Source organism: Muscardinus avellanarius (genome assembly GCF_963383645.1).
Source record: "Muscardinus avellanarius genome assembly, chromosome: 4".
Lineage (NCBI taxonomy): Eukaryota > Metazoa > Chordata > Mammalia > Rodentia > Gliridae > Muscardinus > Muscardinus avellanarius.
Window position 1 is genome coordinate 105,981,345 of NC_137789.1, and position 25,028 is coordinate 106,006,372.

At 51.4% G+C, this 25,028-nt stretch overlaps 2 protein-coding genes across 2 annotated transcripts; one reads left to right on the forward strand and one right to left on the reverse strand.

The window, feature by feature from the left end:
- Positions 1-1,201: 1,201 nt before the first annotated feature.
- Positions 1,202-25,028, reverse strand: RASSF4 (Ras association domain family member 4; the record flags this gene model as incomplete). Its single annotated transcript, XM_080694806.1, has 10 exons — positions 1,202-1,262; positions 2,448-2,545; positions 3,329-3,450; positions 4,447-4,498; positions 4,765-4,866; positions 10,332-10,489; positions 11,105-11,196; positions 13,324-13,466; positions 22,428-22,503; positions 24,967-25,028. The coding sequence occupies 10 exons, from the start codon at positions 25,026-25,028 to the stop codon at positions 1,202-1,204; spliced, it is 966 nt and encodes a 321-aa protein (XP_080550932.1).
- DEPP1 (DEPP autophagy regulator 1) lies at positions 17,233-17,850 on the forward strand (the record flags this gene model as incomplete). Its single annotated transcript, XM_080695274.1, has 1 exon — positions 17,233-17,850. The coding sequence occupies one exon, from the start codon at positions 17,233-17,235 to the stop codon at positions 17,848-17,850; it is 618 nt and encodes a 205-aa protein (XP_080551400.1).

Sequence of the window (25,028 nt, forward strand, 5' to 3'; positions counted from 1 at the left end):
GGGGTGAAGTCGACCCTAAAGAGTGGCTCCATACTTTGCGATCATCCTTAAACTCTGCTCTTTTGGGAAGCCTAAGAGTAACTTCTCCACTCATCACAGATGGAATCTCTCCTAACTTTGCAACCCCCACCATGGTTTTTATTTTAAACCTACTGTCCACAGATCTCAGCAAGAGAAGAATTTGGTCTTTGGTCAGCTCTGTTTCAGAAAAACACCCACATGACTGATGTAAACTGCTGCAGAGTTTTGCAAAGGCTCTCTCCTTCATCCCAGAAATTCTCTATCAACAAACATAAATTGTTCAATATCTGGCCCCAGGGAACTCAGAGCCTTTCTCCCCAAACAGACCTTTGTCCTCATTACCATGTTTATGGGAAGTATTTAGGGTCATCCTAAATACATCTGCCCAGGCAGTTGTGACAGTCTCAAGCCCTGCCTCTGGAGCCCTCTGCCCAGAGTGCCCTTTAGATGACATGTTGTGGACCACCACCCTGTTTAATTGAATTGATATGCTTCTTCAGTGAGCTCCTTTAAAAAAAAAAAATCCCTTCGGGTCTCACTGGGAAGAGACTGATTTCTGAAGACAGTGGATGGAATCCTGAGGGTCTTATTCATGGTCTCACCTCTGTACATGGAATGCTGGGCTGTGCCTGCCTGTGGGGAAGTGTTAGCTGGTAAGACTCGCCCCCCAAGGCTACTGGCAGCCCCTACTTTCATCAGTCATTACTGTAGTGGCAGTGAGATGTGGGGGCATCCATGGAGATGATGAGGACAGGGGCACTCCAGGGGCTCCGACCCAGGCAACAGGAAGCTGGACGAAGCCCATGGCCCAGGAGAGGGGTCGGGTACCATTCTCCTCAGCAGGAGGGATGTGGCCTGAACAGAAATGGCCACACCATCCAGTCACAGAACATGAGCAGTTCCAGTTTCAGGGCTGCTCACTGGATGGGCTAGCCTGTCATTCACACCCAACCAGAAAGCTCCTAGCCCCTCAGGCCTAGCTCTGCTTCCTTCTTGTGTGTGCTCACTGTAGGGCCAAGGTTAGGGATGCAGGCTGACGGTGCTTAGCTATCAGGTTAGAAGCACAGGCGCTACAGTCCTCAGGCAGCAGCATGGATATGTGTGACCAGTCAGGGCCCAGCCACCAGGACTCCATCTGCTCTCATTGTTGGGGACATCAGGAGAGGCAGGTGCCTGTTAGCTACTCGGCCTCCACCAGCTGTTCCAGACGCTGTAGCATCGTCAAACGCAGGGCTTGGAACCTGCAGAGAGACAAGGCAGAGGGGACTCACTGAGGAGGGAGGGGCAGAACGGGGGATCAGGGAGAGAGCTCGTGGATACCTTGCTCAGGAACAAGGACCATCTCCAGCCAGATGATTGTCAGCCACCACTTGTCCTTTACCAAGGAAAAGGAGGAGCCCAGCTTGCTTCTGTGAGAAGTCTTAAGCAGAAACTGCCAACCAAACAGAGCTTCAAAGCTGCAGGTTGCCAATTTCATTTTAAAGACTCTGCAGTATGGACCAAGTGCGATGGCATGGGCCAGGGCCATTGAGCAGAGTCCAGGAAGCCTGTATCACAGCCCAAGCTCTGCAAACAACGTGTGTTATGTCTTTCCTCGTCTTGGGCCTCACTTTCCTCTCTGCACACCAAATTGACAGAGAAGGTGACCTCTGGGTCACTCCCTACTCTAAAACCCAATGGTGGCATGACTGAGGGTACAAGAGACAGTTCCCTCTGATTGGGGTCTCCAGTGACTCCCTGCCTGGGGCTCAACTGCACAGGCGAAAGCTGTGGTGGCAGATGCAGTTTTCCAAGGGTCATTCAGCCAGAAGCCAGAATCTAAACTGTGTGCAACTCAAGCCCTCACAGTGAGCAGCCTGTCCTTTCCTTTCCTGGGCCGGCCCTGGTCAACGTCCTCCACAGGTCCCGCTCAATGCATCACTTAGCTGAGAAATGGGCAGACTGTGGGGACCTCACACAGCCGGTCCCTGGAGTAACTGCCCTTTGTATTGAACTCGACCCCTGGAAACAGCAGCTGGTGCTGGGAGCGCCCACAATCTCCACTTTCCTGCCGGTTCTGCAGTCCTGTTAGTAGGAGAGGCCTGGGACTAGGCAGAGTTGCACCTAGTAGGCTCTCTCAGCGGTTGCTTTTCCAGAGCTGTTTCACTAGAACCTGTGAACTTCCCTTGCTCCCATGTCCGCCTTTCCTGCCCAGTCTTCTGCAGCTAAGTCCCCTGCTGCTAAGGATGCCCAGGCTGTGTGAGCATCTGGACTGCACTCACTCCATTTTGCAGGCTGACACCCCAGAAGGCGAGGGGGTAATGCTGCGAGCCAAGGCATCCCAGTGCGGGCGGGGGAGAAAGCCTCCCTGCTCTGCATAGCTGTACCCTGCAGAGAGATGCACCTGATGACTGGGACCCCCAGCTAGCTGATCAAATGCTGCTTACTTCGTGGTCAGTTTGATTATTTCTCTTTCCTCCTCTTCTTTTAATTTTTCCACAAAACTGTCCAGCACCGGCATTTCAAACTTAATGTATTGAGCAACCTAGAAAATCCAAGAACATTTCAATGTGCTTTAAATTTTTTCTCACGGCTGATCCTGGACCCACGGAAGTGGCTGCCCTTCTTCCCACCCTACCCCACGCTGCCCTGCTGTGTTGGGTGGGAGAACAAGTGGGACCCATTCTTAGCTCTAAGGCAGCTCCTCGCCCCGGGAGGAAATATCAAGCTGAATATTAGGAAAAGCATTCAATACTGTAGCATTGTCACACTGGATGTTCCCTGAGGCTGGGGGTGGGAACACCTTTGTTTCTAACAATGGAATGAAACTGTGCCCACCCAGGGAAGAGGTTGAGGGAGGAGGGGCCACCAGGCCTTCTCACAGGCATCTAAACTTTAAATGCCTCCTCTGTGCACAGGAGTTTGTGCATCATCCTCTTGCCTGGACAAAGACTCAGCAAGACTTAGACACCCCCTTCTTTTGCATAGGCCCTAGTTATGCTAAAGTTAAGGAGCCCTTGTGTGGAGTCATTAGCACAACCAGAATAAAAGTACACTCCAATAAAGGACCGATTTTCACTTGCCTGGAAGGAAAAGGTTAGGGCCCTGGGTTTCCAGAGCCCACATTTTTCTTTCCCTTTAGGAGGCTGATGGAGCCGGTGATCATCCACAGGCAGAGGGCAGGCTGGACCCTTCAGGATAGCCATGGGGTTCCAGTAGACACAGCCCAGGAGGGCTCTAGCCAAGGAAGCCTTCAGAGCCCTCCAAAGCCCTATGTTGGCCCCCAGGCCCTCCCTGTAGCAGAGGCCTCAGCGAAGCCCCCACTCACATCATAGGGGACCTCCTCGCCCAAGTCGGCTTCCATCACGAAGATCTTGACAATCTTCTCACAGGGTCCATGGAGAATTCTGGAAATCAGTGGGTACTCACAGTCTTTTAACTTTGTTCTCTCTGAAATAGAAGGCATTTTACAAAATTTGTAGGACTTCAGAATCATCTTTCTTTGTACCAGAAAAGATACAAAAATGTATATTTAGGGGGCCTGGGAGACTTTCTTCAGACCTCACTGAATACACTGTCCTGAGAGATGTGTGATCCTGTTGAAGGATGACAGAGCAGGGCACCTCCACATTTGCCACTGCCCAAGAAGGTCCTGCTGAGCTAAAGGCAACTGAAGCAGATACAGGGAAAGCTCTGGGCCCCCTCCTGTTTGCCTATTTGTAGGGCATAAATGTGTCATGGTGTTCCCTCCCCTCTCTACCAGGAAAGACAGAAGTTAATCACCAGAGGCAACTCTAGACCCTCCTCAGTGCAGAGATGGCACCAAGGAGCGTGCATCCTAAACCTTGCTGAAACTAGCCCTTGCCTTCCACTTGCTCCTGACATGTACACCTGGAATCTCAGAGCCCTCCTTCTTTGTCTGCTCCTTTCTCCAAAGGGTATTCTTTTGCTGAGGTGCTGTGTAATCATCTTTTCCCCCGCAAAAAAACATCTTTTCCTCCACAAAGGCTCAGCTAAGAGATAAACAAGAGTTGAGTGGATGTCAGAAGGGCAAGGGGATGGGGGAGACCAGCCTGCCCGTGCTGCTACAGGGTGTTGCTGCGTGAGTGTTACAGAGGTTACAGTGGGGGCCTGTGGACTCTGCCACAGCAGCTCCAGGTGTGGCAGCCCTGCACCTGCTCCCCGCTCTCTGACTGAGTCACAGTGAGCTGGGGAATGGTGCATTCCACTCAAAGGGATTGGAGAGGGCATCTTTGCACAGTTTCAGGGGGGATCCCTAGAGCAGAGGAGAGTAAGCCTGGCTTGGCTTCAAGAGGAAGGTACAAGAGGCAGAGGCAATGTGTCTCAAGGCCACCCCAGGGCACCCAGGGCAGCACAGCTGGTGAGCTGGCCCCATGGGCAGAGACTTGGTGTTTTTATGATCTGGAAGAGGAAGCTGATACTTACCCCCAGACTCATGGACGATGTAGAGTGCAAACTCGCTGGGGCCATCTTCCACCTGCACAGGAAGTCACAGGAAGTCAGAGCATGAGCTTTCTGGGCTGAGCGGGAGTAGAGTGACCACAGGCACAAAGCCATGTACGCAAGCCCCCAAAGACCCTTCCCTCTTTGCCTAAAGTCCCAGGGATGCCAGCTTTGCAGAGGAAACCTTGCTAGTCTTCTAGCAGGAGCCACGGGCAGCTGCCCCCAGCCTTTCCAGTCCTCCCAGCAAAATAGCAACGCGTCAGCGTCCCGGGATGGGTTCTTTGGTGTGTCCGCACTTACTCTGAACTTGTTCAGCAGCAGGGTGAGCACCTGCCGGGTGGTCATGGTGCTGTTGACCCTCACGTTTGTGACGGACCCGTAAGCAGGAGTGAATACAGAGGTCTGTGTGGGGCAGAAAGAACACTCAGGGCAGGCCCAGAGGAGCCACGAAGCTGACATTGTGGTGCTGAGTAGATCCAACAGCAGGTTCCCTGGGCTCTGGGGAGACCTGCACCTGCCCATCATGCAGACCCTTGTGTGAGCTCTTGGTTACCAGATGAGGGGCATTCAGAGTAAGCTTTAATACTGTGAGTCCCTCTGTCTTTTACTCCCTCCCTCACTTCCTTCCTTCCTTTCTTTGAACCTAGGGGCATTCTATCTCCAAGCCATACCCTTAGTCCTTATTTTTCATTTTGAGGAGGGACCTCGCTAAGTCACGGAAACTGTTCTCAAACCTGCGATCCTCCAGTCTCAGCCTCCCACGTTGTGGGATCACAGGCATGTGTCTCAACATGCTACTGCATGTCTTATAGAGGACTCTAAAGAAGACACCTATATTCCCTACACACCCCTGGGGGCAGTTCTCTGGATCCTAGGCAAAAGGGTGGGAGGAACCCATTTTACCATCTATCACATCACCAAGTGTCTGTTGATTGAAAGGCTGGAACTTCCCGCACCTGTCCATTCCTCCACATTCTCCCAGCAGTGCCTGAGCGGAGGCCCTCACATCACTCTGAAGCTGCATCCCAGCATGCTCCTTCCCCTCGGCCAGCCCTTCCGGCCCAGTCACCACCAGGCTGCCCAGAGGTGTCACCTTTCAAACCCCTGAAACTCAGAGTATGGTCTGCCCCATCTTCACCTGCATACAGTCTCATCTTGGCCTGCCTGCCTCTCCTACTCCAATCCAGACCTCCTGAAATAGAATCTGCACTCGGAAAAAGATGCCAGGCCATGCTATCTTTGGGAGGCCTCTACACCATGATCTGGAAGTACAGTACAATTTATCAGAAGCACTTATTTTTTTAAAAAGCATGGTTCTAGTTACCAATCTATGAAGGCTTCCCGCACAGCCTATGCAACACCATCTGCCGCTCCTCTTATTGTTTTGCTCTAAAGACAGCAGGATTTGCTTGCAAGCACCTGTGACCCAGCCACATGGGCTTCTTCACAATTTTTTTTTAAGGAAAGGGCACATTGTATTTTTGCATGTAGTTCACCTTTAAGTGTGTGTGTGTGTGTGTGTGTATGTGTGTGTGTGCACGCGCACAGGGGGGTCAGGGATCGAACTCAGTGCCTCACATATACTAGTAAGCATTCTACCACTGAGCCACATCCCTAACCCTATGTATGAAACACCACAGATGGTTCACAACCTTCTTATAATGGTTTGACTCACAATATTTCTACTGGCCAATAAGTGCAAAAGCAGTACACCTTCAGTAAAAACTGGACTTTGAGTTTTAAATCTGGATCTTTTCCTGGGCTTGTGATACACAATCCAATCCTTTCTCTCAATGTTGGGGGGCAGTGAGCCTCAGCTCCCCTGAGCCAGGTGATCTCCAGGGGAGATGAGCGACACTCCATGGTGGGCTATGTCAGTAGGCAACGGCGCTCTGTAGGTTAGGGGGATTAGGTGCATTTTCATTTTCAACTCATGATGGGCTAACTGGTACAGAACTTATAAGTGGAGGGATGTCTGCATATGAAATAACCTGCCTATTGCCTGATACTTAAGGAGTCCTTGATAACCTCTAGCCATGTGTTGAACTTTAAATGTTTTATACGCAGTCCTTGATTTAACCTCCACAATAGCTCTTTGAAGGTCCTATAACTCATTCCCATTCTTTCCTTCTTCCTTCCTTTTTTCCTTTGTAAGGTTCTAGGATTGAACCTGGGAACATTCTACCTCCAAGCTATCCCCTCATTCCTTTTATTAGTATTAGTATTTTACTTTTGAAACGTGGTCTCTCTAAATTGCTGAGGCTGGTCTTGAACCTGTAATCCTTCTGTCTCAGCCCCTCTAGTACTGGGATTACAGGAGTGTATCACCACGCCCAGCTAACTCCCTTTTCTTAGAAAGGAAACGTGATTATGGAGGTTAAACAGCTGGTCAGCGTTGTCCATCTAGAAAGGACAGTGCTGCGACTAAAGATCCTGTGATGGCTGAAACCCCACACACTAGCTGCTTGACACAGACATCTCCCACAAGACGGACTCCTCTGTGAGTAGGCCTCTCACTGCTCTCCAACCCAAGTTCAAATTCACATACTCCTCCTCTGTGGCCTGCCTTCCCAAGGAGGCAGCAGAGGCTCAGGGTGCTCAGAGAACTTGCACAAAACCCCCAAGTGGTCTCCAGGGTGCAAGGATCCAGAGCCAGCTTTAAAGCCAGCCCTGCAGCCAGGTGTGGTGGCTCATGTCTGGAATCTCAGTACTTGGGAGGCTGAAACAGGAGGACCTCAGTTCAAGGCCAGCCTCAACAATGTAGTCAGATTGTTTCAAAATACCATCAGATCTGGGATATAGCTCAAAGACAGAATGCCCTTGGGTTCAGCCTTCAGCCCCCCACCCCCCAAAAAAAGATCTGGGGCCAGATTAGCATCTTTCATAGACTCAACTGACTCTGGGTTGTACTTTTCCAGAAGTAGAGTTAGGCTCTCGACTTTCCAAGTCTTAACAAGAAGACACTGTTAGGATTTCTTCTGCATGAAGACTCTCCTCAAGATGAAACCAACCAATTCCAAGTGTCCAAGTGGAAACAAAGGTTCTGGGTCTGCTGTATCAATGCTAAGCACAAAAAGTGTGTGTGTGTGTGTGTGTGTGTGTGTGTGAGAGAGAGAGAGAGGGGAGAGGAGAGAGGGGAGAGGGGAGAGGGGAGAGGGGAGAGGGGAGAGGGGAGAGGAGAGGGGAGAGGGGAGAGGGGAGAGGGGAGAGGAGAGAGGAGAGGGGAGAGGAGAGAGGAGAGGGGAGAGGGGAGAGAGGGTAGAGGGGAGAGGGGAGAGGGGAGAGGGGAGAGGGGAGAGGGGAGAGGGGAGAGGGGAGAGGGGAGAGAGACTGGGGATTGAACCAAGGAGAATTCTACCTCTGAGCTACACCCTTAGCCCTATTTTATTTTATTTTGAAACAGGGTCTCATTAAGTTGCTGAGGGCTTCACCAAGTTACTGAGGCTAGCCTTGAACCTGCAATCCTTCTGTCTTAGGCTCATAAATACTGGCATTGCAGAAGTGTACCACCATGCCTGGCTAAGGTTTCTCTTGAATTGATCACAACAGGCCAGGACAAATCAGTGGGAACTGTTACACAATTTTACCCAATGTGGGAATAAAACCAAAATCACTGTGAATCATAGCAGTTTTGGAAAATGACTCAGTGAGGTACTGGTACACGGTTCCGAACAATAAAACCTGGACAGCAACCCCAGGAAGTTAGTGACTCAAGGAATCTGTATCTTAATTTCTGAGGATGCTACCTGTGTGTGGATATAGAAAAAGGTGAGAAAGAGGGCTTCTATAAAGGGTTTCTCTTTGGGAGCCCCTTTCTTACCTAGGATATGTGAACCCACTGTCTGAGATATCTAGGGTACTAGTTAGCCTTCTGGACGGTGGGCCATTAGCCTGGAAAAATACATTCTTCAGGTAACTCTTCCCTCAGGATCATGGGCTGGCTGTGATGAGGGTCTCCTTGTTCCTTTCAGTTACTTTAAGTAACATCGTATCCCTGTGCATTTGCAATGACTAAAATAAGATCACAAGTGCCAAACAAAAATGAGATGCCAGAAATGCCAACGTACCTGAGCCAAGACCCACTATTAGGTGTGTGTGTGTGTGTGAGTCTATGCTGGGGTTTGAACCCAGAGACACCCTACTTCTGAGCTACACCCCTAGCCCTTTTTATTTTTTATTTTGAAATAGGGTCTCTCACTAAGTTGCTGAGGTTCTCATGAATTTGTTGAGGCTCATTAATCTGTGATCCTCCTATCTCAGCACTGCACTTTTGCAAGACTTGTCTTTGGCAGTTTTAAGGTTTTTTTTTTTTTTTTTTGGTGCTAAGGATTGAACCCAAGGATGCTCTATCACTGAGCTGCATCCCCAGCCCTTTTCTATTTTTAATTTTAAAATAGGGTCTTGCTAAGCTGCTGAGGGTCTCAGTAAAATCCTGAGGCTGGCCTCCAACCTGTGATCCTCCCAAGTACTGGGATCACAGGTGTGTGCCACAATACCCGGAAAGAGGATTTTGCTGGGTTTTTCTGGACTTAGCAAAGAAACCCTGTGGTCATTCGTTAGCACACTGCTGCAAACCTAGAGAGGGGTAGGAGGGGAGTTGTAAATGGAAGCAGGGTCCCTTCAGCTGGCCAGGCCGAAATCTTTCTCTTATAGTCCAGGATACCCCAAAGAGTGGCTTGAATGGCCCTTGGAAGTCCTGATGCGGGCTGCTTGCTCCTTCAGACCTGACCCCCAGGCCCGTCTTTCCCCTTGCATGAGTCATACTCTTCCATTAAGGAAGACAGCTGCTCAGACTGGAAACTCCACTTTCCTTTCCCAGTGTAGCAGGGAGCTGCTGGCACAGGACGCTCTGACCAGGGCCTCGCCCAAACTGCCACTCCTCCCATTTTTAGCAACAATTGACTCTCCTTTTACAGTTCCCTTTGTGTGTGGAATGATGTCATTCAGGGAAGGTGATCTTTCCTAAGGGTCAGTACAATGCTCACTGGGACAAAAGGGGTGCTGGGAATCACCAGCCAACTGGGTTCCCGGGGAACAAGCACACATCCCATGGGCACACCTCTGCAGCAGGCCAGGTTTACCAAGTGGAGCTGACAGCTGGGCACATGGTGTTCTCACAGAACTAACAGCCCGGCTCAGGTGGAAACTTAAGAAAACGGCCTCAGGAAAGATAAACTTGGCATTGGGTGGGGTGGCACACATTTGTACTCCTAGTACTTAGGAAGATAAGACAGGAGGATGGCAGGTTCCAGGCCAGCCCCAGCAACTTAGTGAGACCCTGTTTCCAAACAAAAAATAAAATAGGATTGGGGGTATAGCTCAGAGGTAAAACACCCCCAGGTTCAATCCCCAGTACCAAAAAACCCACATACCCAAAAATACTTAACAATAAACTTGGCAAATTGTATGTCTTGAGCTTATTTGTCAAAACCTACAGGTGTGGATCAGCTGAGCGCGGTGGCGCACACTTGTAATCCCAGCATTTAGGAGGCTGAGACAGGAGGATCACAGTTTGCCGACATCCTCAGCTACTTAGTGAGGCCCTTTGCAACTCAGATCCTGTTTCCAAATAAAGAATAAAAAAAATAGGGCCAAGAGTATTGCTTGAAGGAAGAATGCCCCTGGGTTCCATCCTCAGTACCACAAACAAAACAAAACAAAACAAAACAACAAACCACAAGGCAGAAGAAAGAGCGCAGCTCCAGAAGGGGACTGTCATGCTGCTGTGGCTTCTCCTGAGTCTTTTGGACAGGGAGTGACCACCGCCTCTTCCCAGAGTCATGGGGCTGCTGTGCCTGGGCTTGGGGCATGTTGGTCACTGACCTCTCAGCTTTGGGACCCAGGGAGCAGCCAGGTGGGGGCGTCACCTTGTGATTGTAAAAGTGCCCGTTGATGGAGAATCGATGTCGCCGGATCCGCTGGGCCTCACCCGGTGCACGGCACTTGGGTCTCCTCTGGATCATGCAGCTGGCGTCACTCTTGGTCCTCATCAGCTGGGGTACCTCCTCTTCATCCTCCAGGGCCCCTGAAGAGAGCAACAAAGGGAGCAGTAGCAGGAGGGAGAGCAGCTGTCCTTGGTGCTCAGGAGGCTCCCTGGACCCACTGGTCACACGCATTCAAGTGCACAGTGACTGCTCCTGGCTGGGATGCGTGGCAGAGCCTGTGTGCTTCCCAGTTTGCAAGTGGGAGGGTGTAAGCTGTGTCACAACATCACCCAGTCATAAGCCTCCCCGGTCTGTCCCATGGCTCCCAGAGAGGGGTGTGGTACCCAGCCCCATCCTCACAGCACCTACTCTGGCACAGTCCTTCACTTAGTGATGAGGGGAGGGACACAGAGGGCAGATGAGTGATCATGGAGCCAGAGCGCGAGGATGGGGTCTCCGGGCTGGGGCTGCCCTCTGCTGAGGCTCCTCTTCTGCACAGCACTGCACAGTGCGGGTGTCTCAGGCACTGCCACACGGCAACTATTCCGCATTCCTTTCCCATAATGGGGAGTAAATAAGAATATGTGTAAAGGCACCGCTGGGTAGGGATTTAGCAAGGGTCACTCCTAGGAGTCAGACACTGAGGTTATGAGCCAAACCCCTCTTCTCCTCCCTTGGATGAGACAGGGTCCAGGCAGCTTGTGGGCCCCACTTACCTGAGCCGTCGCTGGAATTCTCGGCCTTGTGCACGGGCTGGGCACCTGGCTCTTCAGTAGTGACCTTGCTGTCTTGGGGAGGCAGTTCCTTTCTGGAAAGAGAATCACAATGCTCAGGTGGCTTCTGGCAGAGAGAGAAGGCTGAAAGGTGAAGAGACTGGCTGCTCCTGGGACAGGACAGGTGAGAAGAGGGCAGGCTGAACAGAGTGAATGTGGAATAAACAAACATCAGCAAAGGCCTCTGAATGGTATCCACAGGAAGGAGCAGGAGCCTGGCCCTATCACCTTAAGTGGCCGTGCTCAGCTGCTATGAAGAACCTCAAAGGGCTCCCAATGGCATCCGCAGAAAGGAGCAAAAGCTTGGCCCCATCACCCCGAGAGGCTGTGCTCAGTGGTGTCACCTGGACACAGGCACATGGAAGTCAGCACCTGTGAGTCTTGTGCAGCTATGGGCTGAGTGGGCTCCTGGGCTTCCAGAGGGCCGGAGGGGAGGCAGACAGGGGCAACCTTGAATGGGCCAACATCTAGGTCTTGCGCAGGACTGACCCCTGCCAGGACTGCCAGTGCTGGGCTTGAGAAGGAAGAGGTATGTTCTGGGTTGGATATCTGGGTGTCTCTGGAAAAATTCTTGGGTTGGCAATGCAACAATATTTAGAGATGAAATAAATGGATCAGGGCTCTAACCTCATCAATAGATAAATCCACTGATGGATTAATCGGCCATTGAATGGACTTACTGGGTGGTCACTGTGGGCAAATAGTATGTAGCTGTAGGAGGTGAGTTACTGGGTGCATGGTCTTGCGATTATATCTCTCTCTGGCACATCTCTGTCTCTCTGTGTCTTTCTCTTTCTTTTCCCTGGCTGCTATGAGCTGAGCTGCCTTCTTCTGCCATACCCCGCACATAATGTTTCTGCCGTGGAGTTGGCTAACCATGGACTGTAACATTGCAACAGTGAGCCCACATAAATCTTGCCTTCTCTAAATTATTTCTGTCAGGTATTTTGATCACTGTGATGAGCAGCTGACTGATACAGGGAGTGATGGAACACAGCCCACAGTACAGGGCTGCTGGGGAGGATAAGACAGTAGTTATGAGGAATGCATGAGCATTTCACAGCATGAACATTCTAGAATGTGACTACTGATTGTGCCTGGGACTGCTTTTACCACGGGAAAGAAATTCAAGTCACACTGCAGCCTTACCAAGGTGTCTTTCCTTAGGCTCTAGTTATATGAAGCTCAAAATTTGCTGAGTGTGCAGGGACACCTGAGGATGTGTTGCTGTGTCCACATGCTGACTGCTCCTGGGGAACCCGTTTACCTGCATATTTGGAGAGGCCCTGTTATGAATGCTTGCCCCTTTGAAGGAGTTATTATGCACAGAAGCTCAGCCATTACCTTCCCTTTTGGGGGAAGGTGGGTGGAAAGAGGTAAATGTTCTCAAAACAGTATGACAGGTTGGAAATCATTTTCTTCTGGTTGAACCATTTGCCTAATAGTAAGATAAATTTGATTGGAAATTCTAATACATGTATGAAAGCAAAATCTAATAGTAAAATACAAGTGAAGTAGTAAGGAGACTACATTTGTGTGAAAGTTTTTTCTTTTTTTAGTGGTGGTACTGGGAATTGCCCCCCGAGGAGCATTCTAACCTCTGAGCTACACTCTAAGCTCTATTTTATTATTTATTATTTATTTATTTAATTTAATTAATTAATTAAAAATTTTTTTGCGGGTCTGTTGGGTCTTGCTAAGTTATCACATTTTGTTTTCGAACCTGTGATCCGATCTCAGACTCCAAGTACTGGGATTACAAGCATGTGTTAACACTCCTGGCTTGTAGCTGGCCTTGAACTTATAATCCTCCTGTGTCAGCCTCCCATGTACTGGAATTACAGGTGTATGGTCATTTGTGTGAATTCTTACCCCACCACCTAGGGATGTGATAGAGCTCTTGGGCCTGGGAGATTCCCTAGCCCTGCTAGGCCATATGAGTGAGGCAGTGTATTTAGGTAGGTGAGGTAAGAAGGACCATGGCAGCCACTGAACCACAGGGGACCAGGCAGGGCTACCATCCCATGCTAGAGCCTCGTCAGGAGCAGGGCATCTACCCTGAGGCTGATGATACCCCACATGCACCCCGAACAGGAGCACCTAGGTTGAAAAGTGTCGCATACCCCCCCCCCGTGGCTCCCCCTGGGCTGCTGGTTACTCACAGTGGGCAGCTGGGCTGTGCAGGTGTCCACGAGGTGGAGGGGAGGTGTATGCGCTCCCTGTCATCCTGCATCTGAAGTCGGATGGGCCGTCTGAGTCCCCAGGCGATGTTGAGCAGCCCCTCAATGATCAGAGTCCCTTCTTCCTGTGGGGGACCCGCCAGGTCAGCCTGCTCCCCCAGAATCCTTCCTCCCCATGCTCCCTGGGGGACAGGACACTCAGGCCAGGCCCCCAGATGTACTCCTTCTCCTCGGGGTCCCCCCTCCTTTAGTCTCTACGTGCTCCGGGCCAGGAGGCCAGGTTCCTCCCGGAGGAAGCCAGAGGCGTGCCTTCCACTGCACAGCTAAGGCCTGACCGGCAGCATGGCCGGGGCAGGCGGGAGGCTGAGTCAGGTGTCCCACAGGAACCGCCGCTGTCAGCAGGCACGTCCACAGAGCAGCGAGGAAGCACGTGCCACAGACGCGGGGTCTGGCCACGTGCGCCACCCCGGAACCCCCTGAGTAGGGGGTGAGGTGACCAGGTCCTGCTCACCTGATCCCACACCCACAGTCGTAGAGGAGGCTGCTCCTTTGCAACAGCGGCAGCGGCAGCGCCCACTCTTGGGGACTCAGCCCAGCCCCAGAACACTGAGCCGTCTTTTTCCCTAATGGCTGGTCTCGCCTCTCTCACTGCTTTGGGGACATTGCCAGCCCTGGACTTTCCTCAGCTGCTCCCATCGTGTGGCACACACAGAGTGCGGCTCGTCCTCCGTCATCCACACGAAGTGTGAAGTCCCGACCACGGAGCCTGGCTCCACAGGCACGCTGGCTGGCTGGCTCTGGCTCACACCTCTTGGTCTTGATTTCAGGTCTCTGGCCTAGTTCAGGACCTTCTCCTGGCAATCACCCTAGCCAGGCTTGGCCCCTGGGTCCCTCAGAGCACTGCCTGCAATGTGGGCATTTCCCCAGAGCCCATGGACTTCAACCAGCAGGCTCCCACTCCACCCAGGATCTTCTTTCTTAATTTACTTCTTCATTTTTGTGGTAAGAACATTTAACATGAGACCCACCTTCTGTGTGTGTGTGTGTGTGTGTGTGTGTGTGTGTGGTACTGGGGATTGAAGCCAGGGGTGTTTTTCCTCTGAACTACACCCCCAGCCCTTTTTATTTTGAAACAGGTTATTACGCTAAATTACCACACACTGGCCTTGAACCTGTGATTCTATTTCATCCTCCCAAATATTGGGATACAGGCAGGAGGCACGGCACTGAGCTCAGACCTCGTCGAGGTTCAGGTGCACAGCACAGGACTGTTGGCTATGAGACCTCCAGGCCTGCTCAGCTTCTGTACCTAACTTTCTACCAGTTCAACAACAATCCCTGCCTTCCCATCCCTCCCCTCCCTACCAGAACAGGCAACCATCCTTCTCTCTGCTTCTAGGAGTTTATTTTAGAACCCTCCTTTAAATGGAACCATGCAATATTTTTGACCAACTTTTCACGTTCACAAATTCTATTTCTCTCTCTTCTCATTGTCATCCCACTGGAACAGGGCTGCTGTGGAAACGCCTCCATCCCCCTGGCAGCATTTATAGGAGTGCCTTGCAGCATGTGGACCTGAAACCCCACTCCTCCTCCACAGGCACCTCCCGCCTTTCCCCAGGTAGGATGCGAGAACTTAGGACTGCCAGCCCCTCCTCCTTCCCGGAGAGTCCAGGGTCTGTGGGACCCTCAGACCTCAGGCTTGGCCAGCCCTCTCCCTCCTGTGACTTCTCTTGCTCACTCATCTGAAGTCAGATGCTTTGCAGTTGGGACTTAGGCTGGAGTGGAGGATCTGGGCCCTGTCTGAGGAGTACACAGTGCTGACTCTTTTTATGTGTGTATGTGGTGCTGGGGATCGAACCCAGGGGTATTCTACCTCCAAGCCATACCCTCAGCACTATTTCACTTTTTATTCTGCAACAGGGTCTCACTAAGTTGCCAAGGCTGTCTTCGAACCTGTGATCCTTCTGTCTCAGCCTCTCAAGTACTGGGATTACAGGTGTGTGCACCACACTGGGCCATGGTGCCAGCTTTTTACCAAGTGTTCCCAGGAGCTGTTCACCTTGACCTCAGCAGCCTCCTATGCTGACAGCCACCCCTGGCCCCCTAGTGTGGTCACTTCTACCCCTAGTAGAGCCACACCTGTCCCCCTAGTGTTGCGCAGGTGCTCCCTGACCTCCCCTTAAGATCAGGCAGAAGCCAAACCACAGCATCCTTATTCAAACCCTGCAGTCCAGGGTCCTCAATGTGAAGTCCAGCATGCACACCAAGGTCCTCTGACCTCCTCCCATTCGGGTCAGGCATGCATTCTCCTATGGCCCCCTGAGCATATCTAACACACTCTCACCACAGGGCCTTTGCACGTACTGCCTCGTAGGAAAGACCCTCCTGACTGCACCATCTACAACCACAGCCTGCTACTCTGTCCCATGCCACTGCTCCACCTTTCTCTGCAGCACCTGAAGTCACAGCACCTGTCCACCGATGACTTTGTTGTCTCCTTCACTGGGATATGAACTTCAGGGACCCATAACTTTGCCCACTGCTATGTTTGCTGTCCCTGAAACAGTCCTGGAACATGGTAACACTAAATATCTAATGAACAATAAATAAATCCACCTTTGAAGGCATCTCATCTAGGGTGCTGTAAAACTGGGACCAGACTGCCCTAGGTCCCAGCCCAAGGAGGGTGTGGCTCATCCTGGAGCAGGCGCCTGGAGCCCCCAGGCTGGGGCCCCGCGTGACTGGAGCGCAGCCCAGGGTTCAGTAAGAACCAGTCCAAGGCTGGGGACCCTGGGGTCATGGGTGCCAGGGTAATACTTGGTGGGGAACACTTTCAGGAGAGGGTGGCAGACCCTGAGTCTGACTGTGGGGAGCTTGTGGAGCCTGCTGTCTCTCCCTGCACCCCCTCCAGGTGGCCAGGAGTGAAGGCCTCCACCACGCCTGAAGTGTAAACATTCCCCAGCCTCCCACAGGCACAAACACTGGCTCCAGGCTGGCAGCCAAGCCAGGCCCCGCCCTCCAAGCTGTTTTCCTCTGAGAGCCTTCCTGAGTGCTGCTATTTTGGGCCCTCGTGACAGTTAATTGATGGCTGGAGGAAAGGTATAAAAGCAGCGGCTGGCTGTGAGGCTTGATGGCCAGCCAGCTAGCCAGCCAGAGAGCTTTCAGCTGTGGTCGGGAGCCTCAGAGCATCGACCAGCGACCCAGAGCCCAATCCCAATCTCTGACCCCTGAGCTTCTTAGGAGCCCTGCCTTGGACGGGACTGGCTCATCCGGCTTCTCTGCCAGAGACCTAGACCCTGAGCTGCAGGTAAGAGAGCAGCTGCTCAGACTTTCCCAAGGGCGGTTCTCAGCTGTCAGACCTCGCTGCCGGGTAGAAACCACGTGGCGCTGCTAACTGTGGTCTGCAAAGAACCAGTAGATACTTGTGCAAAAGGTTGTGTTTTTACAAGGGGCTCATACTAGACAGATGCGATTTCATGCATTTTCTGCAAAATCCCAGCCAGGGACATCTTTATACCCCTGTTTATGGATGGGTGAGTGGAGGCTTGGAGAGATAACCTTAGCAAGGATCTCAGGCCAGTAAGTGGCAGATCCTGGTTTTAAACCCAGGTTTTTCTGACCTCACATTTGTATACTTAGATTCTCTTGTCTGCACACATTCTTAACCACAGGAATAGTCTTAAGCAGTTGAATTTTTAAATGTTAGCAGGTAGGGAGAGCTCAGGGGTCCCGGCCCTGGTCTGGACCTTCAGATTCCACACTGTGCCGGTGTACTTGATTCTCATAGATGAGGGAGGAGCCTTGGGAATGGGTACTGGGATGGCATGGCGGGTCTTAACCATCTGTCCCCCATGGCCAACAGGCTGCTGCCTCTGCTTCACAGGAGGGATGAGGTCCCGACTTCTGCTGTCTGTGGCCCACCTGCCCACAATTCGGGAGACCTCGGAAGAGATGCTGTCTGGGGAACCTGGGCAGGAGTCTGCAGCCTCCTCCAGCCTGGATGACTACGTGAGATCTATCTGTCATCTGGCACAGCCCACCTCTGTGCTCGACAAAGTCACAGCCAGGAGCCGACCCAGCAGACCCCACGCGCCAGCCCAGGCCAGCAAGAAGGGCCACTGTGCCATGTCCCTACAGGATGGCACCTCCGACTTCCACGGCCAGCAGCCCACACTGCCCTCTGCTGGCGCTGATGACCCTCTGAACCGGCTCTTCGGGGAGTCCCAAGGAAAGGAGCCAGATAGGAGGGACCTGCTTGGGAAAACAGGCCTCTCTGCTGGACGCTGGGGTGCACGCAGACAGGCAGACAGTGGCAAGGCCAGAGGGAGGCTCTGGGAAGCCAAGGTGCCCGGACTCTCCCTGACAAGACCATCCCAGGACGGACACCAGATCGTCAATCTCAAACACAAGACATGCGGCCGGGCCACAGCCTCCCGCTGCGGCCCTCGCCCCAGCAGCATCCTCAGAAGCCTCTACTTGCACCTCCCGGTGATCCACGAACTCTGACCCCTCCCCAATAAAGGCTTTTGTACAGCACACGTGGGTCCACATGGCCTCTCTCCCCACCCTCTGCCCTGTGGTGGGCGCTGTCCCGGGCAGGTCTCTGGAAGGGATGCAGTTCTCAGGGGTTTATGTTGGAAATTCAGGGTGAATGAGATGCCCTATTCGGAAGAGTGGTGACGGCCCGTTTTGCATGATGAGATGTGACTGGTACCATTTGTTCTGCTCCTTGAGCAAGTGACTTAGTGTCTCTGCCCTTTGTTTCTTTGCCCTTGGGTTCAATGGTGATAACATGGGACCTGCCTCCAAGGCTGCTTGATGAGTAAATGCACGTCCTGGGCTCCCGCTCTGAGCAGCTGTTTCATTCTCAGAAGGGGAAGCCAGAGGCAGGGCCTCAGCTCCCTGGAGGTTTCAGAAGAAGGCCCTGAGCACTCACTTCCCAGGTCTCAGAGCCCTTGTTCCATGAGGACCAGCAGAAAACATGGAATCTTAGCAAATGCACCACTGAATCCTGTTGGTTCCAATTTGCAAATACCTGGTGGCAGAACTGCACCCACCACTAAGCCCACAGGCCTGGCCCCTACCATCCCCGCTGCCTCCCCTCCCAGCGCCCTCGCTGCAAGGTTTGGCTCTGGGCTCAGGGACCAGAGTAGGGACATGTCCAGTTGCCCTGCACCGGGCATGTCCAGATATCCTGAGGCTCAGACCACCTACGGCCAGCTCTGGGTGCCCACGACCGGGAGAACCTACTTCTTGGAGGCATCTAGCAACCAAGGGGATGAGGAAGTGGAATATGGAGAAGTGGGGTGGTGGGGGAAGGATTTCCTTTCTCAGAGAACTGAAAAAAAATCCAGATTAAAGACCATCACCCCATTGCCTTGTGCTGAGTGGGAGCTGAGTGACCTGGGGAGGATGGAAGGGCCACAGGGTGAGCGAGGGAGCTGGGGTCCCACAGACAAGGTCACCAGGTGGGCCACTGTCTCCTCTGCCTCTGTGCCTGGTAAACTATCCATCTACTTCTTTCTTTCTCTTTTGTGTTTGAGTGTCGACTTTAATTGCTTTGGACCTGTTAAATGTTTTTCTGTCCTCTTTTGTGTGTGTTTTCTGGGAAGGCAGAAAGAAGAAAAAATTCAGGCAAGCAATTTACTCAGTTTCCTCATCTGTAAAATGGGGGAGACCAACACCCACTATAGGAGATGTGGAAACTAGTCAAGGGAATTAGAGACAGAGTGGTAAGGACCATTGGCTGATGCCTGCGTCCATCACAGCCTGCTGTGTCTCTACAGGAGCCTCAAGCACACTCGGGGCAGCCTTTTAGCCCTAAGGTCCTCACTTGATGGCGAGGGCGGACCTACCCAGTGGGTACCTGGCTGGTGACTACATGGTCCAGGCTTGCTAGACTCTACCTCACTGCAGACCCTTTTGCAAAGCAGCATGAAAACTAGGCCAGAAGCTGGGTATGCCTCTGCAATCCCAGTACTTAGGAGGCTGAGGCCGGAGAATTGCTGGTTCGGGGCCAGCTTCAGTAACTTAGCAAGACCCTCAAAAACTTAGTGAGACCCTGTCTCAAAATCAAAAATAAAAAGGGCTGGGGGTGTAGCTCGGTGTTCGAATGCCACCGAGTTCAATCCCCAGGTCCCTCCCACACACCCACACCAGGCCAGAGGGAGGTGTGTGGCAACAATCATGGCCTTAATGAGCCTCCCCCACTGGTCAGGGGAGATCAGGTGGAGTGAGGGGACACCTGGGCTTGGCCCCTTTGCAAATATTCTCAGATGTGAAAGAGGTGAAAGGAATCTTGACAAGGATCCCCCAGCCCCTTGGAAAGAAGCCGGGGAGAGTTATTGGCAGTGTCCCAAGCTGCTGAGGACAGGACAGCCTAGCAGAATTCCTTTCCCTTCTCTAAGTCTTCCAGTGGGCGCCCACAGGAACAGTCACACTCTCCCATGGCTTGCTGCAGGCATAAGGAAGGGCCTGGGACACAAGGAATGCATGCCCCCTGGCCCTGGAGCATGTCCAATGTGCTCTCACCACAGGGCATTTGCACATGCTGCTCCTTAGAAAAGACCCTACTGACTGCACCTAACCCTAATCCTAACCCTAACCCCACCATCAGCTGGGAAGCCCTTTTCTGCTCTCAGGTAACAGATATTCATAGGACAACTACTCTTCCAGGCCTTAGGAGAGGAAGCGGGGAAACTCTCTTAGGGAAGGGCCTAGCTTTCTGCACCCCTGACAGGCAGAGAACCAGGAAGAGGGGGGAGCTCCTTGGGTCTCTCTATTACTGGGGTGTCCGAGTCAGACTAGGTGCAGTGCATGTTCACAATTATCAGGGGGAGCCTATGAGCCCATTGAGGGCTGGGCACAGGGGCCGAGCTGGCCATGTGGGTTCCTGGACCAGGGTCAGCTGGCCTCTGGCTTCCCGTGTTTATCTAGAGGGACCAGTTTACACTCCAGCATTTCCTGTTAGTCCACTTTTCTTCTAAGACACCAACCAGCCTAGTTAAAGCCCTCTGCTATGCACAAAAGGCACAGACCGCTCTAGTGACTCAGCAGCTCATTGCATCATTATCTCAAAGGCAGGGTCTAGAGAGAAGGCAGTTGATACTTGGCCTCAGAGAGGGGGAGCTCTTCCCGGCAGGGAGTAAGGCTGTAGCACACCTGTGGCCCAGGGTGTGGTCACATCTACACCTCATCTCTCCATGTTCTGCAGACGCTGATGTGATGGTGAAGGAGGAGGTGCCCCAAACTATAACACTTGGGCTGCATCTGCTAACAGAGAGGCCTGGTGACAACAGGGAGGGGGACTTTCCAGGGCATTGCATGGCTTTGGGAGGGCACACCCGGCTGGCCAGCCCCTTGCTAGCCAAAAGGCACCGCAGCTAGGGAAAGGAGAGTGACAACCAGCCCTTGTCCTTGGGTCCGTGTCAGTGACCCTCCATAGAGGATCCTGAGACCTCTCAACCTTCCTGATGGAAACGTGTGGCTATGTTATGCTCATCTCTTTCACCTATTCCACTGTGACCTTGGACTAAGGTCTTCACCTCTGAGTTGTCACTCAAGTCTTAGCAAAGCTCTCTTGTATTACCACTTTGGGGAGAAGCCAGCCTGGGATGGCCCTGCAGTGAGTGCTTGGGAATGGGGGATCCCAGAGGCACAGGCAGTCCCAGGACTACAATCTTCAGGAGGGTGGAGGGCGGTGGGCCTCAGTGAGACCCAATCATCTTATCAGTACCAGAACACTGAGCCCCCCAGGCCTGCAGCCTTTTCTCTATGGTGGTCATCACCCCCAAAAGATACACACCTACTAAAACCTGCAGCCCCTTGCCTGCTAGCACTGCTGAAGGTTCCTGAAAGATACTTTCTGACTCCATGAAGATAAGGTCTGAGCTTTACATCCCTTTTAGGGTTAGAAAATGAAAACCACTACTATGAGCTAACCTCCTACCACTGCAGGCTACCAGGAATGCCTCCTGATGACCACTCTCCACAGGGACTGTCCCGCTGTCCCTCAAACCACAGGCAAGGCTGCTGGGGGCTTTCCCAGCCCTGTTCCTAAAGAGCAGATTATCTTGGGGAATTCCAAGTGACCAGGCCAACCTCTTACTAATGGTTCCCAAACTTGACCATTGGTTGCCAAATACTCAGAAGGGCCTGTAATAGCAATGGGAATCTGGCATGGTGGCAGACACCTGTAATCCCAGTATTTGTGAGGCTGAGGTAGGAGGATCACAGGTTCAATCAAGGCCAGCCTTAGCAATTTAGCAAGACTCTTTTTAAAAATAAAAAAATAAATAAAAAGGTCTGAGGGTGGAGCTTAAGGGTAGAATGCCCCTGAGTTCAATTCCCAGTACCACAAACAACAACAAAAATCAAATAAAAACCCACAGATGGAAAGACCAAGAGTTTTCAATTCAGTAAGCCTGGGGAGGGGTGGTAAGAATCTAGATTTTCTTTTTTTTTTTTTTAAACTGGGGATTGAACCCAGGGGCATTCTACCTCTGAGCTACGCTATGGGTCTACCTATGGGTCTCCTGTAGGGTCCCGTGAACATCTAAGTTTGTCATCTGGAGAATAGCCCAGCACCTCGCTTGACAGACAAGAACACCAAGGACCAAGGGACATAGCTGAGAAGGCCCAGAATACCTGGCTAGGCTGGTAAGGATCAGAGAGGGCCTGATTCTTTTCAGGTCCCCTCCACCTGGGTTGTGTTGGGCAGAGAAAAAGAAGAAGAGCTGCAGTAACCAAGATTGAAGACTCCCTTGTCCCATTAAGCCCCTGTACAAAATTTCCTGGCTGGAGGGAGAAGACTTACAAGGCGAGTTTTAACTGCTCTGGAACCTTACAAGGACTTTACAACCTTATTCTGCCTGCTGGTAACCTGGTCTCTGACCAGGAAGTGACAAGAGTGACCATCTAACCTAAAGTAGGCCACTTCTGAGAGCGAAGGGACCAGTTTTCACAATTATCCTGAAACACACACACACACACACACACACACACACACACACACACACACACACGTCTTCAGGAAACCAGGACACACGGAGACCCTGTGGACAAGCAGGAGCCATGGGCCTCACCTCTCGGTGTCTCAGCTGGAAGCTTCTGCCTTCATGGTAGCAGTTGTAGGTCTTCAGCAGGCTTAAGAGTTCCGACCTAAAAACGTAAAGGCATGCGTATGCACTTGGGGAGTGGAAGGGCCTTGGACAGACACGCATCTTTTGGCTCCATTGGCCTCAGTCTCTTTACTCATAAACCGAGCATGATAGCACACACTTTTCCAGTCACGTTGTAATTAGTTAGAAGCCCTGGGTGTGCCACTGTGGCACCTGTGCTTTCATCTTCCAGAAGGTTCTTTCTGCACGCAGGCCCTTGTGAGAAAGGAGAGGGTTAGGGTACGGGGGAGGGGGGTGCTGAGAAGGAAGCAAAACTCACAGGCTTTCCCCCAGGGCATCGAGGGTGTAGCACACTTTCATTATTACAGATAGGCACCCTCAGACGCTCCCCTGGGCTCCACCTCTGAGTCACTTCAGAGGAAACCGTGACTTGGATTATTGGCATTTCAAACACTCTTGGTTTCTCTTCATATTAACTCTCTTCATATTAATTCCTACAAGGACCCTGTGTAGCTGCTACAGGGGCACAGGAGGTGCGCCTACCTCTTCCCATCTTGAATTTCCAGAACTATATCAAGGAATAAAGGCGTCTGGGTGAGAGTAAGACCCTGAAGGCTCAAGGGAGGCCACTTTGCCCAAACACTTTCTCCTGGCATAAGGAAAAGAGACAGTGCCATGGCTGGTAGATGGGGACAGAGAAGGCCAGGCCAGCTCCTATGTCCAAGCACACTCTGCAACCCACACAGGCCATCTAAAACCTCCTCGTAACCACATTACAAGGGAAAAGACACAGGTGAGGTTAGCATTCACAGGGCAGTTAGTGAAACTCAGTATATCTAAATTATTGTCTTATCAGCATGGAATCTATAAAACTTGGGAATGAGAGCTAGCACATGCTTTTATTTTGCACAAAGTGTTTGCCCCTTGGAGCATCTTTTGTAAGAAGCATGCTTTCCCGGCACAGTCGTGTGGGGTTTCTGGTCCCCTACTGGACACTGAGGCTCTTTCTAGGCAAGTGCCTCTACCCACAGGCAAGACAGCAGAACCCACCCTGGGGCCCAGGCGTGCGGACTGCAGGTCACAGGGGGATGATGGAACCAACAGGGTGAGTGATATTTAATGCCCTGGCATCAACAAGGCAGGATTCAATGTATTATTTCCACTCCTGGGTATGGAGACAACAGACATAAAATATTAGGAAATATGTATTTATATGAACTTAATCATTCTGTGATGATCGTGACTTTTTTCAAAATCAAATTTCATATTGTTGCAACATTTAACTATGGGAAATGGTGCTGTGGCGGCAATGTGAAATGCAGTGATGCGGCTGAGGTGGGACAGAGGGCGCCAGGTGGGAGATGAGGGGCCACACAGAGTGAGCATAATCACAATCAACACTACTCAATCAGTTGTTAGACCTTACCTATGGGTCAGCTGATTGCCACATCTGAGTGTCACAGCTTTTAATTATACATCAACATAATACTGTTTAAGCTCACGAAGCAAAACGGAAAAAAAAATTAAAAACCCACAAAACCCTGACCAGTAAACAGAGATTCTTCATGAAGAACAAAGAAGAAAATCATCCTTAAGAGGTAATAATTAATATATCCAACCATAGGTCTCAAGTCATGTCCCTATACTATAGATTTTGCATATATAAACATGCCTGGCTAAGATGTAACTAGCCTGGTATTCTCCCATGCCTGCACTCACCTGTCTCTCAGAGTGTGAACTGTTTTCCTTCTCTCAGTAAAATCAGCCTGTGCCTCGCTGTGACCTGTTCTGAAATTCTTTTCTGCGATGGCACCAAGAATTCTCACAGCCTGAGTCCAAAGTCCACCTCCCCATGGTGGGGCTTCCTCAGGACCCCTGTTCTGGTGACACGATGCTGTCTATTTTCTGGGGTTGCTCCCAGGAGGCTCCTGAGGACAGGGCCTCAGCAAAGCTACCTATTTCTAGGGTGCTGTCTGTCCTTTGGGTTGGCAGGTAGGGCTTGCCCAAACTTAGATCATATTTATATAGTCATAAAGCAAGATAAAGTGAAAACAAAACTTTGCTTTAGTTCAGAAATGGATTTAAAAGAATTTCAAATATTTTATGGCAGTTAAAAATAAGCAAAAGTTAAAAATATATATCAATAAAATACACTTTTTCATTAAAAACTCAGAACCAAGTTTTTTTTTTAAACTGCTCAACAAAATGATAAAATGGGAGTGTTAGTATCATTCTAGTTTATAAATACATTAAATTAAATTCTCTCTGCAGAGCCCCAGTAGGCACTGCCCGCTTTCCTGCCTTTGTGGGTCCAAGAAAGTGGGGCTCAGACCCACACTCTGAAGAACACCTTGGTCTCCAAAGAGACAAGCCCCAAAACGAAGCACCCACACTTGTCTTCAGAGCACATACTGTATGTATGAAAAAGTCCCCACCACTCTACCCATGGCTTCCCGGGAGATGGCAGGCACGAAGTCTCCCTCCCCACACAGGCAAAGCTTACTTCAGGATGGACTTGCTGTCACTGATGGGCACATGAGAGCTGGGTAGAGGATCTTCCTTCAT